We start from the raw sequence: 18,451 nt of genomic DNA on the forward strand, positions 1-18,451 counted from the left end.
ATTTACCCTGTCACACAGCCGACTCAGTCGTAGAAAACAGCTGCGACTCAGTCTCATGCGATTCCCTCGTAGCTTTGAGGTTTAGAACACATGATGTTCTATTCCTGCGATCCAGTCGTCGGTCAATCGCAGGGGCAGAGCCAACAGAGCCAATCAGAACGCGTTGTTGCGGCCTTGACGCCGTGACGTAAAATAATGGCGGACAGTGGCGTACAGCGTCTCTTCGTCGATTCAAAACTTTTTGGAAGAACAGTTTTTTACTCAGATATAAAGGAGACGTTTTAGGCGTGTACAGCGGTCGGGAAAGATTAATTGCAGCTGTCTGGGAACTTTATTTTTTGCAAAGGCGTAATGCTGAAAGGAATTTTTCAGAAAGGTAGAGCGATGTTCGAACATTTAGCGTCTGCTCTCGCAAAGCGCGCTTGCCGTGTTCACTGTGACACGTCACTTCCGCCCCGCTCGCGTGGAGTTATCGTTCGTCAGTCGTTCGTCCATCGTTCATCGTGTGACGGGTCAATGGCCTACGATGTGATGTGCGATCGGCCAAAGACTGAATCACGCAACTGAATCGCGACGACTGAGTCGCATGTATGACCGCAGCTTAACGGAGTGAAACTGACGAGCCTGTTCAGCGCGGTAGTGGTTTTGCTGTGCTGCATAGCACGCTTTTCTGTACCTCTCTTCGTTTTAACTTTCTGAGCGTGTTTTTAATCCAAACATATAATATCTATATGTTTTTGGAATCAGGAACCGACAAGGAATAAGATGAAATTGTTTTTAAATCGATTTCGGAAATTTAATTTTTTTCATAATTTTTATTTTTTATTTTTCAGAGCTTGTTTTTAATCCAAATACAACATATTTATATGTTTTTGGAATCAGGAAATGATGTAGAATAAGATGAACGTAAATTTGGATCGTTTTATATGAAAAAAATATTATAATTTTCAGATTTTTAATGGCCAAAGTCATTCATTAATTTTTAAGCCACCAAGCTGAAATGCAATACCGAAGTCCGGCCTTCGCCGAAGATTGCTTTACAAAAATTTCAATCAATTTGATTGAAAAATGAGAGAGAGAGAGAGAGAGAGAGAGAGAGAGAGAGAGAGAGAGAGAGAGAGAGAGAGAGAACTCAGAATGGTTTATTAAATTAAGGCCAGAGAGAGAGAGAGAGAGAGAGTGAGCGAGCGAGTGAGCAAGAGAGAGAGAGAGAGGGGGGGGCAGAGAGAGAGAGAGACAGAGTGAGTGAGCGAGCGAGTGAGCAAGAGAGAGAGAAAGAGACACACACACACACACACACAGAGACACACACGCACACACATACACAGCCATACATATACACACACAAACCAGAAGGAGTGGGAGCGAGAGAAAAAATGAGAAAGAGAAAGTCGTCAGTAAGTAGTGGTATTGACACGTAGCGATAATGACACGTAGCGCTAAAAGATGTAGTGCTGTCGACATGTAGTGATAAGAACGAATGATAGCGACTCATAGACAAATTATTTGTAGCACTAATCAACGTAGCGATAGCGGCACGTTGCACAAATGACACGTAGGACAAATGACACGTAGCACAAATGACACGTAGCGCTAGCGATACGCACCCAGTGAGATAAACGCTGGCAGTTTGGCTGGCTTCTGTGGAGGTGTGTCCCTCTGCTCCTCACCCAGGTGTGAAGACTTGAACCTGTCAAAGATCTTGTAGCCTACAAGATCTTTGAACCTGTCTTCAACGGTTGCAGGCAATTCTTCTTCCACATCAGAAGCAGTGTGTGCCTCTGCTGATATCCCTGCCGTACTGCAGGCATGATTGTGTTCTGCACTGCTGCTCTCTGGGTTCACTTTAAGACGCTTCTGTGGAGGCTCCCTGTTCTGGGCTGCTTGCCTGTCATCATTGGAATCTGCAGGCCTCTTTGTGTTCAGGCTGGCATTGTCTGTGCTGCTGTAAAAGACAAAGTACAAAGTTTTGCAGACATTACCATGCAGTTGGCAAACAATAAGTCAAGGTTAGCAAATTCACAGAGAACAGGTCCAGAATCTGCTTAAACAAGACAGCGAAAGAGAATAGCAGGCATGCTTTTTAAACATGATTTTTAAATTTGATGCTATATTTCAGCCCCAAAAGTCGAGACTGCTACCTTTAAAAACTGATTACATATATGCTTTTCATGTCTGTATAAAGTATCTAAGCAGAGAGTTGACAATCATGCTGCGGCATATATATATATACAAGTAAGTGGTATAATAAATCTGCATGCAGCAAAAACAACACAATGTACTGTGCTCCTAAAAACTGTGCATTTCATGTACACTTTCATTCGAAACCACAACTGGTTTGAGCAAAGGTAGAGTATTAACAACAAATAAAACCAACAGATTAAACACATGGCACCTTTTGTGATATGCACTGTGCAAGCAAGATTCTACAAAGTGTCAAAGCTGATTTTTAATGTCCACGTTAACTAACAGTTGGGGTTTCGTTTAATCTTTTTTTAGACAAGACATTTTGCTGTATGGGTTAACTTTATGATTATTGCACAGTACGCGGTAGAAAATCTAATAATCTTACATACTCATGTTATAACATTTCAAAACCCGCTTTCAAAGTTGACCCTTATTTAGTTACTTTTGTGTTCTATGATCATTAAATGTTGGGAAAGCAAAACAAACAAGAAATTCCTTCGAGGTAGGAAAAACACCCCCGTTGGTCAAAGGGAAATAACCATTCTCACTGCCACCAACTGAGAAGGTTATTTCCCTTTGACCATTACTATGTCACTCTATAAGTCCTTGTAGAATCTTAATCCACCAATAACTCCCTAACCGTGTGTTTGACTGGTCCCAATTTTTGTAAGGACCGTCTCAGGAATGTATAGAACCTGTTCACCAAGTTTGGTGACGATCGGTCCGTTCATTCTTGAGATCTATATGCGCACACAAACACACAAACACATCGAGCGAAACCTATACACACCCCTATACCGGGGGTGTAAAAACAATTACCATTATGTCCACAAAGCCCAAGGCAGATGTTCCATCCGCATAAAGTTTGGATGGCTGCGCGAAGGATGGGCGATTGCATTCGTGCTCAAATCTGCCAGTCTTTGGTGTGCATGAACTGAAGAGAAAAACACCTCCAGTGACACAGAGTCAAGTTTCTGTTGTGTGCCACAAAAGAGGATTGTTTCCGCAATTTCGATTGATGGGCCACACTCTTGCGTGAACTCGCGGCCTTTAGTCACTTCCGTTTTTGTTTGACGATGACACCCGGAAAGAGAGAGAGAGAGGGGTGGAGTGGAGATTGGGTGCATGCTTAACTTCAACGGTTACGTGGTTATTTGTCTTAACTTCGCAGCCTATTTGTCATGACAGAGAGAGAAGGGGGGGGGGGGGGGGGGTATTTGCTGTTCCTGGAGAAGAAATGATTGATTTTGTTTTTCATGCAGTGTTTATATTTCCATGGAGGCACATGATCATGTCTTCGCTTCGCCGAAGGTCAGACAAATTGAATGGCGAAAACATTGCCTTTAATACCTTGGCTATATTAATCAGTCGCACTCTGTCAACGACGAAGCAATCTCTTGAGAATATTGTTGTGGGAACTGCAAACATACAAACAAAACAAAAGGAACGATTTAAGCTGTATATTTTTATTCAGAGGTGTGTGTCTGGGGGGGGGGGGGGGGGGCAATCAGAAATGCCAAAGTGCCGTTTCGTTCTACAGACTGCAAAAATCAAGAGCCTAGAACCAGGAAAGAGAGACAGAGGAAGAGAAGAAAATAACAGGAAATATGTAGATAATTAAGAGCAAGCACTAAAGTACAAATGTAGGAGAAAGGGTGTATGTGTGCGAAGTGACGACGATGGTGTCTTGTTTTCGACCTATTTCCGAGTAAGCGTGCCCTTGTCAAAATCCTTGACAGCTACAATAGCAACACAAGACAGTTGCACCCTTTGGTCGCTCCCCCAAGTGTGTTAACGTATGCAAAAAGTAACAGAACAGGTTGTTTACACCTTGTACACGTGTATTGTACTTTGCACGTTTGTGTTCCGTCACTAGTTGTGGAGTTTAGTACACAATGTAGCAGTGACCGCAGAAAATGAGCTGACAGCTCATATAGAAATGTAGAAAACTTCTTGCTTCGTGAATTCAGTGATGAATTTGAAAAGAAAACCAAACCAAACCAAAATATGTGGTGTATTACATGCTCTTTCAATTGTTAGGGTTAGGGATATTACTTGTGCTGTGTTTGTTTGTCAATTGCATGGATGGTAATCACAGACGCTCACCACAAACATTTTTTATTTTTAAATCGTCAGCTCACCTGGTCAGCAATTCCCTTACTATTTTTATTTTTGTATTTGTTCTTTTTTACTGAATTAACAAATAATCAGCGGATGTGTAAAACGCGGCTTGAAAAAAAGGATTCACGACTTGTTTTCTCTTTTTTCTGGTGGGGGGAGGGGGGGTCATCAACGGTACAGTACGCTATAAATGCTTACCATCACAACGGAAGGAACTAACAGCCTCCAGGATATGACAGTTCGTAGTGAATGTGCGTTTTTTGTGTGACAAATAAGGAGATTGAGTTCATGTCTGCATCACATCAGCAGCTTTTATGTCTATTTCACATCATGATGCTTGGGAAGACATTTTCACTGAGATGTAGCAGAAGCAACCGAGAAACCATTATTTTTGACAATAAGGAAGTTAAACCTGAGTTAAACCAGTTCGGCAGAAGTAGATCGAAATTGAAACTGGAATTGTCATGAAAACCAAGAACGTTGGTCGTGCGCAAGAAAAAAAGCGAGCAAGGACGAGGTAACTTGTATGCGAAGACATTCTAGCCGCATCTGTGACAGAAAAGGCGTCATGTGTTGCCTTCGCTTTTAAAACTCCAAGAGAATTCGCAAAAGTCGACCGAGTTTCTAACTTTGTATTATTGTACTGTGACCTTTTAAAGTTGGTCACATTAACGCCATCTCTCACCGCCACACCTCCTCTCTCTCTCTCTCTCTCTCTGTCTCTGTCTCTGTCTCTGTCTCTCTCTCTCTCTCTCTCTCTCTCTCTCTTATTTTATCCTATAAGCAAACCTGGCTTGAAAATGTACAAGGAAGTGAACGTTTCTCTCTGTACAGAACCTTCAAATCAACCCTAACATTATCCAACTATTTAAGTGATTTGAAACATATTAAAGCTAGAAATCTTCTGATTAGACTTAGATTGGGAGTATCTCCTCTGAAAGTGCATCGATTTTGCTTTAATTTAAATGCAACCTCCGCTGATTTATCTTGTCCATTTTGTTGTGGCAGTGTTGAAGATGAAGTCCACTTTGTTTTAGTATGCCCTAAATATGCTGAGTTAAGAGAATATTATATTCCACGAAAATACACTAGAATCCCATCATTGTTTAAATTAACCATGCTGTTTTCAAACACTAGTAAGCCGCTAATGCTACGTTTTTCTACATTTGTCATGAAGGCGCTTTCCATTCGTAATCCATAATCCGTAAACGAAACAGGGCGATACTAGTAGGATGTTCTTGTTTTTGTTTACTATGTGCATTTCTATATGCATTTGTATGCTGGTGCTTGAGATGTGCTCATCTCCATGAAAAGGGCCCAAGGTCTACTCATTAAAACATTCAGACTTCAGACTTCAGACCTTAGAAGGTCGTGTCAAAGACAGGGAGACCTTGGCTCAAGTGGTAGATTACATCTTCGGATACGGATGACAATGCCACCCGAGCTTGTTTTCTTTTTTTTACATTTAGTCAAGTTTTGAGTAAATGTTTTAACATAGAGGGGGAATCGAGACGAGGGTCGGGGTGTCTGTGTGTCTGTCTGTGTGTGTGTGTGTGTGTGTGTGTGTGTGTGTGTGTAGAGCGATTCAGAGTAAACTACTGGACCGATCTTTATGAAATTTTACATGAGAGTTCCTGGGTATAATATCCCCAGACGTTTTTTTCATTTTTTCGATAAATGTCTTTGATGACGTCATACCCTGCTTTTTTGTAAAAGTTGAGGCGGCACTGTCACACCCTCATTTTCCAATAAAATTGATTGAAATTTTGGCCAAGCAATCTTCGACGAAGGCCGGACTTCGGTATTGTATTTCAGTTTGGTGGCTTAAAAATTAATTGATGACTTTGGTCATTAAAAATCAGAATTGGTTTTTTTTTTAATAAAACGATCCAAATTTACGTTTATCTTATTCTTCATCATTTCCTGATTCCAAAAACATATAAATATGTTATATTCGGATTAAAAACAAGCTCTGAAAATTAAAAATATAAAAATTATGATCGAAATTAAATTTCCGAAATCGATTTAAAAACAAATTCATCTTATTCCTTGTCGGTTCCTGATTCCAAAAACATATAGATATGACATGTTTGGATTAAAAACACGCTCAGAAAGTTAAAACAAAGAGAGGTACAGAAAAGCGTACTATGCAGCACAGCGAAACCATTACCGCGCTAAAAAGGCTCGTCAGTTTCACTGCGTTTTACACGAGCGGCGGACTACGGTCATTGTGAAAAAATGCTGTGCGTTCAGTTGACAGTTTCATTCTGTGAGTTCCACAGCTTGACTAAATGTAGTAATTTCGCCTTACGCGACTTGTTTACATTTAGTCAAGTTTTGACTAAATGTTTTAACATAGAGGGGGAATCGAGACGAGGGTCGTGGTGTATGTGTGTCTGTGTGTGTGTGTGTGTGTGTGTGTGTGTGTAGAGCGATTCAGACTAAACTACTGGACCGATATTTATGAAATTTGACATGAGAGTTCCTGGGAATGATATCCCCGGACGTTTATTTTTTATTTTTTCGATAAATGTCTTTGATGACGTCATATCCGGCTTTTTGTAAAAGTTAAGGCGGCACTCATTTTTCAATCAAATTGATTGAAATTTTGGCAAAGCAATCTTCGACGAAGGCCGGACTTTGGTATTGCATTTCAGCTTGGTGGCTTAAAAAAATAGTTCATGAATTTGGTCATTAAAAATCGGAAACTTGTCATTAACAATTAATTTTTTTTTAACGATCCAATAACAATTCCATCTTATTCTTCGTCATTTTCTGATTCCAAAAACATATAAATATGTTATATTTGGATTACAAACAAGCTCTGAAAATTAAAAATATGAAAATTATGATTAAAATTAATTGTCCGAAATCGATTTAGAAACAATTTCATCTTATTCCTTGTCGGTCCCTGATTCCAAAAACATATAGATATGATATGTTTGGATTAAAAACAAACTCAGTACGCTAAAAAGAATAGAGATACAGAAAAGCGTGTTATCCTGCTCAGCGCGACCATTACCGCACTATTCTGGCTTGTCGATTTCATTGCCATTGCCACGAGCGGTGGACTGACGAAATTACGCGTATGTGGTCTTGGTGAAAAAATGCAGTGCGTTCAGTTTCATTCTGTGAGTTCGACAGCTTGACTAAATGTTGTTATTTTGCCTTACGCGACTTGTTTCATATTCTCTTTTTTTTTTTTTTTTGGTGGTCTTTTCAGGATTTTCAGAATACGAGCCACTTTGGTGACAGATATCTCTCTCTCTCTCTCTCTCTCTGGCTCTCTCTCTCTCTCTCTACATATCTCTCTATATATATACATATCTCTCTACCTCTCACTCAATATTCACTCGCTCTCTCTATCAATCACACACACACTCACAAGGACAAGCTACATGCAGTTTGAATTTGTGAACAAGTTCGCCTTACAAACCCTTAGCATATGTTGTTGTCATTTCCCCACGTACATGCCTTATGGTTTGACGCAGTGTCACACATGCGAAACAAATGGGGGAGGGGTCATGAACTTGTGACCAGAGGGCATGTCCACCTGAGAGTGAGACCACGAGGTCTTGACCGACCTGCAATACAACGTTAAATGGGTTAATACTGAACCTTTGTCTTTTGCACCTTTGCCAATGTTCGTCATACTCTGAGGTTGAAGTGCCAGTGCCGGAGATTACCTCCGTTATTATGACCTACCCTGATATGATAATATATTATATGAGTGACAACACTGCGACGCACTTTTTCTGCTCTCTCTCTCTCTCTCTCTCTCTCTCTCTCTCTCTCTCTCTCTCTCTCTCTTATCAATCATTTCGTCACACTCACTGACTGAACATTAGTGTTTGCGTGTTATGCAAATGTCTGTTTTGACTACCGGTAGTGCGTGCAAATTATGCAATGTTATGTTGTTATTCATAATGCGTAGGAGTGTTGAAGTTAATCCTTTTGATTTTACTCATAAGCTTTTGGTGTTTGTTTTCACTCCATTTCATGTTTTTACTGGTAGTATTTTTGCTTTTCTAGTTTTGTTTGTGAAACCCCCACCTGGAAGAAACAGCGCTTTTGAAAACAGGCACGTTTTTCACAGGTGGTGTTTTATCACGCTTGAGTTCGCTCGATAAATAAGCTGTTCAGTTTTGAGTGACGCAACTCTTTTTTTATATTTGTTTTATAAAATAAAGGTCGAAAATTTGTCAGCGTGATAAATATATATCCCGTGTCTGTTTTGTTCATAACATTAAATCATAGACACTAAATTCAACGCCGCCCCCGCCCCGCCCCTTTAAATTATTAATAGCGACATCGGCTTAAAAATGCGCGCGCTGTGCTATTCCATTTGATTTATTATAGAGTTTCTTTTTCTTTTTTTTAATTCAAAAAAATGTAATCAGAGGTGGGAGAGAAGGGAAAAAACAGATGTAGCTTTCAATGTGCCAGCGTGTATCTGCTTGCGTGTGTGTGTGTGTGTGTGTGTGTGTGTTTAATAATCTGCTTAATTGTAGTAGAGGAGAATAGAATTGTGACTATGTCCACGGCTGGTAACTGTGGAGAAGAAGTACATTCTGATTGTGTCTACCACTGCTAGCAGTAGAAAAGAAGGAGGACAGTATGAAGGCGGACTACACGTGCTACTCGTGCTCAGAGAAATCGATTGGAGCCATGCCCAACAAGGCCACAGAATCTCTCTAATGATTATACTCTACTTGGCGCGTCTGCCAGGACCTCAAGACAGAACTAGGCCAATTTTGTGTGCATGTGAAACTGGCCTAAATTGAACCAACTATTGCGTGTTACAGTTTCCTACTTTATTTAGTGCAATTTCTGTACGTAAACTACACAAGATAGAAGGAAATCTCCCATTATTTGAGACTACCGGACAGGCATAATCACATTCCCTCCTGTGATCATAATGAAAGACAGCAAAGAGCAGATGTGTAGCTGAACTTTTGTTAACACTACAGGAACACTCATTTACACCAAAACTTGTGGTAATAGACGATGTTCAGGATTATAACTCTCACACTGTTGGGATCTCATGCAGTTGAATAAACTGAGGCAACAACTCACAACAAAATCTTCACTTTGGCACGGTCCCCATTTTGAAATATCGCAACAACAGTTTTCCAGAATTGTAGCACAATCGTATGTGTTCTTTGTGTGCATGTCTGTCCAGTGTTTTGTCACCGCACATAGCATATTAACTCTACCTGTCCCAAGATAGGCCAATTGGTCCTAAGAGGACGTTAAAACTACTTAGTCAGTCAGTCTCATGCAGTACCTCTCTCGTCTTTCTGTGACGTTTGGGTGTCGAGAGCGCAAAAGATGCCGTTTGCCGTCATACATTGCTTACACAAGCCTCGTAAATGATGCATTAGTTAGCTAAATGTATGTCAGTGGTTTCGCCAAAGAATTGCCTTACAAAGTACTCACATAAGCCTCGTAAATGATGCATTGTAAGCTCAGGCTAAATATATGTGGTTTCGCCAAAGAATAGCCTTCCACGCCACAATGGGTTTTTTTCCAACTCAAGTCTTTCTCTATTTTGTCCCTTGGCAGTCTTTCGTCCGTTTGAAAATGTAATGGGGTACACAAAATGACCAGTCGGAGCTGTTGACTAATGTGAGAAAAACTTTGTTTGTATCGGGAAGGGGGGGGGGGGCGGTAAGACGTAAGACATTTGATTGTATTATAAACACATTTTTTCAATGGGGGGGGGGGGGGGGGGCGAGAGACTATACAGAGCGTTGATTTGTGTGTGGGTGTGATCAGGAACCGGCTGAATTTCCTATTAAATCAGTCTGCAAGTTAGCATAGACACACGAAACCACACTGACACACACACACAGTGACACACACACACACACACACTACACTGACACGATAACGATAGGTATCCTCAATTTCACTTGATTTGACTGAAGTTATTTCGAATAGTTGAACGGTTTCCTAACTAGCCTTCGTTAAGAAATATTCGTTCGAAAACTGCAAGAAGCATCTTTCTTTCTTTATTTGGTGTTTAACGTCGTTTTCAACCACGAAGGTTATATCGCGACGGGGAAAGGGGGGAGATGGGATAGAGCCACTTGTTAATTGTTTCTTGTTCACAAAAGCACTAACCAAAAAATTGCTCCAGGGGCTTGCAACATAGTACAATATATTACCTTACTGGTGCAAGAAGCATACATGTGCCTACTGAAAACACACGTTGTGCCAACTCATCGGCTCAGTCAAGGCAGTCGGAGGTCCAAAGTCCACTCGCCTTGACAGCTGGGCTTGTTACGGAGCAAAGCGGCCACAGGCACGCGCAGTGAGGGACAAGAAAGACTCTTTGGTCTGACCCCCAGAATGGCCTTTTGCGCAGGGTCACTCTGTCTTTCGCCTGACTATAGATTGTGATTGTACAGTGTATGCGTTTGTGTGTGTGTGTGTGTGTGTGTGACTGACAAAGGAAGTATTTTGAGCGGGAGAGAGCAGGGTTTTTTGCGGGGTCTCTCTGCTAGTACTACAGTTGTAGCAATGTAAACTGACAGTGTGTGTGTGAGAGACACTTGAGACAGAGAGAGATACAGACAGACACACACTGAGACAGACCCCCGGAATGGCCTTTTCGGTACGGTCACGCAGGCAGTAACCGAGTTTATCGCTAATTTCTTCCATTGACTCTGAGTATGCCCATATATGACGTCGCCAGTGCTACACGTCAGAGACCATTAATTTTCGACATTCGTCGCACTTTCGATCGCGGCGGCATTTTAAATACTGGTGATAGTTCACTGGTTTGCTGGTTGTTGATGGCCGCAGGAGCGGACATCTATTACAATGCGTTCGGAGAGGTGACATCATGAGTCGTTTGTTACCGTTCTCACGAGATCAGTTGTTGAAACCAACTTTGTTATCTGTGCTGTTCCGGAAATGAGCTGCGCTTTTTTGGAATTCAAACAGTGGGCTATCATGTCACTGTTGTCCCTTTTGCGCTGTTTCGGAAATGAGCTGCACCTCGTCTGTCTGTTTATAGCAACACACACTGTCTGTCACGTACACTCCATGCAAGTCTCTCCGTCTCTCCCTCGCTCTGCCTTAGTGTCTGTGTGTGTATCTGTCTCTCTCTCAATCTTTTTCTCTCTCTCCTGCAGATCTCATGCGCTCTCTCTCTCTCTCTCGAGTCATTTTCTCTCACCCGGTGTTCATTTATCTGTTTCCCCGTCTTGAGTCACTCTCTGTCTATCTGTCTGTCTGTCTGTCTCTGTCTGCCTCTTTCTCTGTCTCTGTCTCTCTCTGTCTCTCTCTCTGTCTCTCTGTCTCTCTCTCTCTCTCTCTCTCTCTCTCTCTCTCTCTCTCTCTGTATGTATGTCTTTGTCTGTGTCTCCCTCTGAGTCTCTCCGCCTCTGTCTTTCCATGTGTGTCTCTGTATATGTGTGTGTGTGTGTCTCTCTCTCTCTCTCTCTCTCTCTCTCTCTCTCTCTCTCTCTCTCTCTCTCTCTCTCTCTAAAAAAGTATACCAATGCTTATTGTGTTACCCTCGTAAAATAAAGAATTGTCATTGTCATTGTCTCTCCTCACTCTCTCTCTCTCTCTCATCCAACTCCTGGCACGCAGGTCAAAGCAGAGCCAGAGGTGTCAGTCTTGTGTTAACTTGAGTGCACGTGTACCCAACAGGAGGGGGGTGATTCGGGTCAGAAGTGGGGTAACTCGACCACTTGGCTTATGGTGGAGACAGCTGGAAGATCTCTGAATATAATTGAAGAGGAGTAGTCTTCCTTGAAAATGTGTACTCTGCCTTGCAGATTAGAAGTTTGTGCTGTCCGACAGGGGAGTGGCCGGGGAGGGGAGTGGGTAAGAGAGGGATAAGAGAGACGAAAGAGGAAACTGGACAGGGAAAAGTCACTGCCTGAAGCATTCAATAAAGCCAGAAAAAAAGAAAGTACGACATGCAGGTTTTCAATTCATATGTTTGCAAAGTGTGTGTTCGTGGCTGCTTTCATGGGGTGCCTGTATCCTCAGGAATTTGAGGATTTCTTTTATATCTCTTTTTCCGACACCGTTCATTTAACGTCATTTTTACAGGACAGGGTTTTTTTCCTTTCAGTTATACGTTGTAGTAGTTTGACCTTATTGTTTTAGTACAAGTAGAGCTCGTTCACCAGTAAAAAAGACTCACTCAGTCCGTCAGTGTGTCTGAGTGTGTGTGATGGGGGGAGGGCCTCTCCCGTGACCGGCCACCTGCAATGTACGAACAGGTTTGCTCTGGCCCTAGGGTGTCCGTTCATGAGAGGGACTGCTGTAACAGTAAAACTAGTGTGATATATAAGTAATCAATTTATCCACTTGACGATAGTCACAACAGGGACTTATCACTCTTCTTTGCATGTTTTTATGCCTACGTATTTTCAAATACTCTGCAACACATGTAACCCTAACACAACATGTGCCCGTACACTACCGCTTCTTTTATGAAAACATTGCTTCGGCCATGTTGATTTTAATCAACCAATTTTCTTTTTTCTTTTCTTGTTTGTTTGCTCGTGAGTGTGTGTGTGTGTGTGTCTCTCGCAGTGTGTGACGGTATGGGACACGGTGTATGTGTGTGTCCGACAGTCAGTGTGCGCGTGTGCGCGCCCGCTGTGTGCGTGTGTGTGTGTGTGTGAGATGGTTATGAATAAAATAAATGGCGATGAAAGCGATTAAATAGGTGCTACGTCTCTTGTCGTTCTTTTATGCTTTGCCGATAGGGGCACATGCTTTTGAAAACCAATATAAGGAAAAGCTTACGGATTCTCCGACCTCTCTTTCTTGTTATGTGGGACTTTTTGTGATCGTCAGTCGACACTCGCTAGTTCATAAGAGTTTTACATCAAATATTTGTGTGACTAAGCTTCTAATTTCCGGCTTTGCCTATAGTGAAGGCGGCTATTAAAACGGTTTAAAGATATTGCCCTTTGTGTGTAACACCACACTGTAAACCATCACATAATTATCACCTAGAGGTGCGTGTGTGTGTGTGTGTGTCAGTGTGTGTGTGTGTGTATGTCAGTGTGTGTGTACGCTTCGGTATGTGTACGTCTGTGTGTGTGTGTGTGTGTGTGTGTGTGTCGTTGTCGATCCGGACATTACGACTGACTATGATTTTGAAAACCAGTGCAAGGAAATTAAAACTTACGCCTGAATTCTCTGAACCCTCTTTCTAGTTATGTGTGCCTTTTTTGTGATCATCAGTCGACACTCGATCGCTGGTTGATTACACCAATCACATATTTTCTGACTAAGCTTCTAATTTTCGGCTTTGCCTGTGGTGAAGGCAGATATTAAAACGGTTTAAAGATACTGTCCTTCGCGTGTAACACTGACATGTAAACCATCACATATTCGCTGCCGATGCGAGGATTACACTACTAAGAGCAAATCGGTTTCAGCACAAAGAATTCAACAGCTTGGCTGCTTACTAGGCTGGGTGGGATTTTTGTTTGTTTGTTTGTTGTTGTTGTTGTAGGATTTTTGTTTGTTGTTGTTGTTGTTGTTGTTGTTGTTGTTGTTGTTGTTGTTGTTTGGAATTGATTTCGTGAAATAATACCGTTATAAGTGGTTATTCTCATTTCAGCTGCCGCAAATATTTTCAACCTGCTCTTAGAGTAATAGGGCTTCAAAATGGTCGCATCTGGACTCGAAGCTACGCGGTAATTACAATCGACTGATGCAAAACACGATCGTATACTGACCGCATACAAATGAAAATAGATTTTTGACAAACGTGTTATATGGTATTCGAATATTTCTTAGTGAATATTGGTGGAATTTTGTTGAGATACAAACACCTCTTTTTCTCTCTCTCTCTCTCTCTCTCTCTCTCTCTCTCTCTCTCTCTCTCTCTCTCTCTCTCTCTCTCTCTCTCTCTCTCTCTCTCTCTCTCTCTCTCTCTCTTTCAGACACACACACACACACACACACACACACACTCCAGACACACACACACTTACATATACTGACACACACACTTACACACACACACACACACTTTCACACAAACACACACTTTCACACAAACACACACGCACACACACACTGACATACACACACACACTGACATACACACACACACACACACACACACACACACACACACACACACACTCATATTACACAGACACACTAACACACACTCATATTACACTCATACACACATACACACACGGGACTCTGAGGCCCAATGTTTGTGTTTCCGTGGGGGGGGGGGGGGGATCTTTCAACACCATGTACAGCTGGTGCTTATAAATAAAATCCTATGAAAACCCTAATAACTACACCAGTATCTCGATCCCCGTGGATCGACTGATACACAGCATCGTAGCATGAACCCATGTTTCTTCTCCTACGTTCATTTGAGGGGGAAATCGAAGAGCCTGCCAAAATAGAATTAGCTCCCAGGCAACCTCCTCGACCACATTCCCCCCCCCCCTCCACCCCCACCACCCCCCTCTCCATCACTCCAGGCATCCCCATTTTCAACTTTTCAGCGTTCCAGTGGCACTCAAGGTGCTCATTCCAGCGCCAATCTCTATGAATATTTGAAGAAGCAAAGACGCCTTTGTGTGTACACTTTAAGCTAATAGTCAGCGGGGAAGGGAGAGAGAGAGAGAGAGAGAGAGAGAGATGCTCACTTACTTCGTGCGTTAAAATGCACAATCCTCCCCTTGTAAACGATTCGACTTACCATCTCAGATCTTGGCTTTTGCCGGCAATGCTTATGTAATTTACGTGGGATAAAGATCATCCCCCCACTTACATAAACACACTCACACCAAAACATAAATGTTAAAAACAACAAAACTTGAGTACTTTCTGTGCAGGGTGTTAATTTTTTTTTTTTAATGAATTCAGTGGGTTTTTTAACGGATATCAGCAGCAAACTGTAAGGTTGGTTCCTAAAACAAAATCTGGTTCTGCTCAGGACGCAGTCAAGATGATGAATAACAGGGCCAATGGTTTGTGTATGTGTTTTTGTTTTGGTTTTTTCTCTAACTTCTTTTTAAATACATGTATACCAACAGGTTTGTGTGTTTTGCTATGTGTCCAACTGGAGGGTGTTTCTTTTACCAACCTGGCCACATCTCAGATGGCGTCTGAGCGGAACCTTTTTCACGGGAAGGGCTGTGTCTTTGAGTCAAGTGCCTGCAATATGCATGGCCTTTGGTCTAGCTCTGTCTCGACGCGGTCGGCATTACCAGGGACCTATATTTATAGGTCTATGGCATTACTAATTACCTATTGGCCGCTGTGGTTATTATTTAGGGGTGGGGGGTAGGTGAAGCAGTCGAAACATCGGTTCCTGAAACTGAAGTTTGTTCTGTGTTTCAGTTTTGTTAGTGGGATAGGTGAAGGAGCTATGTATGATACACTATTTAAAACTGAAGTTTGTAGTTTTGGTTTTCATGTTTGTTTCAAAGCGTGTCTTAGTGGGTGGGTGGGGGAAGAGATTGAGGTTAGAGAATGGAGAGCGGTGGGCAGTCTACATTTTCGTAAAGATTCAGGAAAAGAGTGAATGCCTCGATCCCCGACAAGTTTCTTCTCAGTCAATCCTCAAGTTTCTGGGAGTAGGAGGTGGGGGGGGGGGGGGTAGCAGACCGGGGAATATTCCCTTTCTGTTGCACTCCAGTGCAATTCATTTAATGGCATTATGATTTTTTTGTGATCATGAGCTTTGATCCACACTGAGTGTTCGTGGTCGCAGTCCTGTCAGCATTGCTTGTAACAGTGGGCAAACCAGTGGCAAAGACACAAAAAGGCTGCGCGGCTGGTGTCCCTTTGAATGATGTTGCCTAATTCTTGCACAGCCCTGTTGTTTAGTCACGAAACCCGATTAGAACACTTCGTTGGGGAGTAGAACAGTCTTTGGCAAAACCGAATTGTGAAGAGACAACTTCAGTGTTTGCCTCTCTCTCCGTCTCCTTCTCTCTCTCCTACACTATCTTCTTCTCCCCCCCACCCCTCTCCGGCCTCTCCCTCTCTCTCTCTCTCTCTCTCTCTCTCTCTCCATCCATTTCAGCGTATTTTACAGAAGATAAAAACAAGAAAACATCGGCACAGAAGCTAAAGAGCCCACTAATGCTGCGGTTATCAAAATTTATTATAGATATGTTTTAACTCTCAGGTCAGTGAATCATTTGCAATGACGTTTAATGCCGCAAGGTTTTGTAAGGAAGTCATCATTATGACTTAAATATTTGAACAACACATCGATCAAGACAAGACAGAGCAGGACAAGACAAGACCACTGAGTGTTAAAACATCTCTTGCAGGTCAGCACGCTGGTGGGGAACCCCATTTTTCTGGATGCACCTTTATGTCATTCTAGCTCACTCTCAGTCACAGGAGCATTTGCCTGGGATTTTTCACCACACCAGCCATCTTCAATGTTCATTAACTGGGAAGGTGAGAAGGCGACGTTGAGGCTCAAGTGCCTGGCAATGGGATACAGAAGACTTAGGACAGCCAACAACCCTGCTTTTTTTCTTCTTCTGCGTTCGTGGGCTGAAACTCCCACGTACACTCGTGTTTTTTGCACGAGTGGAATTTTACGTGTATGACCGTTTTTACCCCGCCATTAAGGCAGCCATACGCCGCTTTCGGAGGAAGCATGCTGGATATTTTCGTGTTTCTATAACCCATCGAACTCTGACATGGATTACAGGATCTTTTCCGTGCGCATTTGGTCTTGTGCTTGCGTGTACACACGAAGGGGGATAAGCCACTAGCAGGTCTGCACATAAGTTGACCTGGGAGATCGGAAAAATCTCCACACTTAACCCACCAGGCGGCTGCGACCGGGATTCGAACCCTCGACCTTCCGATTAAGAGGCCGACGTCTTACCACCCCACCACAGCGCCCGTCAACCCTGCTTTTGAAACATTGTCTTGTTTCAACTTTTCTTTTAGAAAGCTACTTTCCTTTTAACTTTGCTTTTGAAAAACTATGTTTTGCTTTCAACTTTGCTTTTGATGTACATTCTGCTATTCTCATGTATACATATGATATCATATATATCGTTATCTCTCAACACCCCCCCCCCCCCCCTCCCCCTCGAGCCATTGTAACGCACTTCGAGCTGTGGAGAAGCGCTTTATAAATGTTCTATTATTATTATTATCACTGTGTTACCATTGATAATTCATTTGGACTCGGATTTTTGTTTTATCTTCCAGGATTTCTCCCTTCTGTCTTTCCCAAACCAGATATCATTTGTCGTCTTTTCTTTTCTTTTTAAAATTTGTTTTCTTACTGGTATTTTCTCACTCTGTTTCAGCTGAAATGTGTGGGACCCAAACTGGTGCCGTTCTTCAAGACGGTGGCCATCTACTTTGTGCTGTACGGCAGCAGCGAGAGCACGTCCATCCTCTTCTGCATCGCCAAATGTCTGCCCGTCATCTCGCTCGTCTTCTTCGTCCTTCTTCACGGCATGAGTCTCAATGAGTACTACCGCTACTCTCGCCTCATCCTCACCGGCCTCTTCTTCTCTGTGTTAGGTGACGTCTTTCTCGTGTGGAAGAAGAGCTACATGAATTTTGAGTGTGGCCTGCTGATGTTCGCTGTGGCCCAGGTGAACTACGCCCGGGCATTCGGCTTCTGGCCATTCAACCCTTACGCTGGCGGTGTGTTTGTGGGCTTGGGCCTGCTGGTGTATTCCTACTTGAGCCCAGGTAACTTGTTTTGTTTTGTCATAAGTTCAATGTTCCAATAACTTTTGTTTGGTAGAGCACTGGACTTGTGATCCGAGGGTCATGGATTCGAATCCGGGCCGGGCCGGTCACAGGTCAACTTAAAGTGCAGACTCAGAGACGGTATCAATGTTCCATCCCTGTGTCACCACTGTGGCACATAAAAGACCTTGTTCATTCTGCATAAGTGCAGGTGGTTGATGACAACCTAAACACGCACACACCTGGGTAGCGCGACTCTGTTGCTGTCACTGTTAGCTCTCCACTTTTCCCAGCATTGGGACAATACAGTAATAAAAATGAAAAAAAATATTTTGAGTTTTGGAACATTAGCAGTCTATTTGTAATTTGATTTCTTGTAGTGTCAGGCCGACGCATGACTAAATTGTTTTGATATCTCTTTACCCATCTTGTTTTTGTAGTTGTT

General features: G+C 42.5%; 1 protein-coding gene across 2 annotated transcripts in view; it reads left to right on the forward strand.

The window, feature by feature from the left end:
* The window catches only part of LOC138971476 (lysoplasmalogenase TMEM86A-like), a 40,625-nt gene that overhangs the window by 13,549 nt on the left and 8,625 nt on the right, over nt 1-18,451 (forward strand). Inside the window, exons 2-3 of one of the 2 annotated variants that reach the window (XM_070344212.1) lie at nt 16,608-16,740; nt 17,613-18,006. In XM_070344212.1, the coding sequence (XP_070200313.1) occupies nt 16,642-16,740; nt 17,613-18,006 (493 nt within the window). In that variant the 5' untranslated portion in view covers nt 16,608-16,641. The remainder of the gene's footprint in view (nt 1-16,607; nt 16,741-17,612; nt 18,007-18,451) is intronic. The other variant, XM_070344213.1, reaches the window with a different exon arrangement.

This window comes from Littorina saxatilis, linkage group LG7 (assembly GCF_037325665.1).
Source record: "Littorina saxatilis isolate snail1 linkage group LG7, US_GU_Lsax_2.0, whole genome shotgun sequence".
NCBI lineage: Eukaryota > Metazoa > Mollusca > Gastropoda > Littorinimorpha > Littorinidae > Littorina > Littorina saxatilis.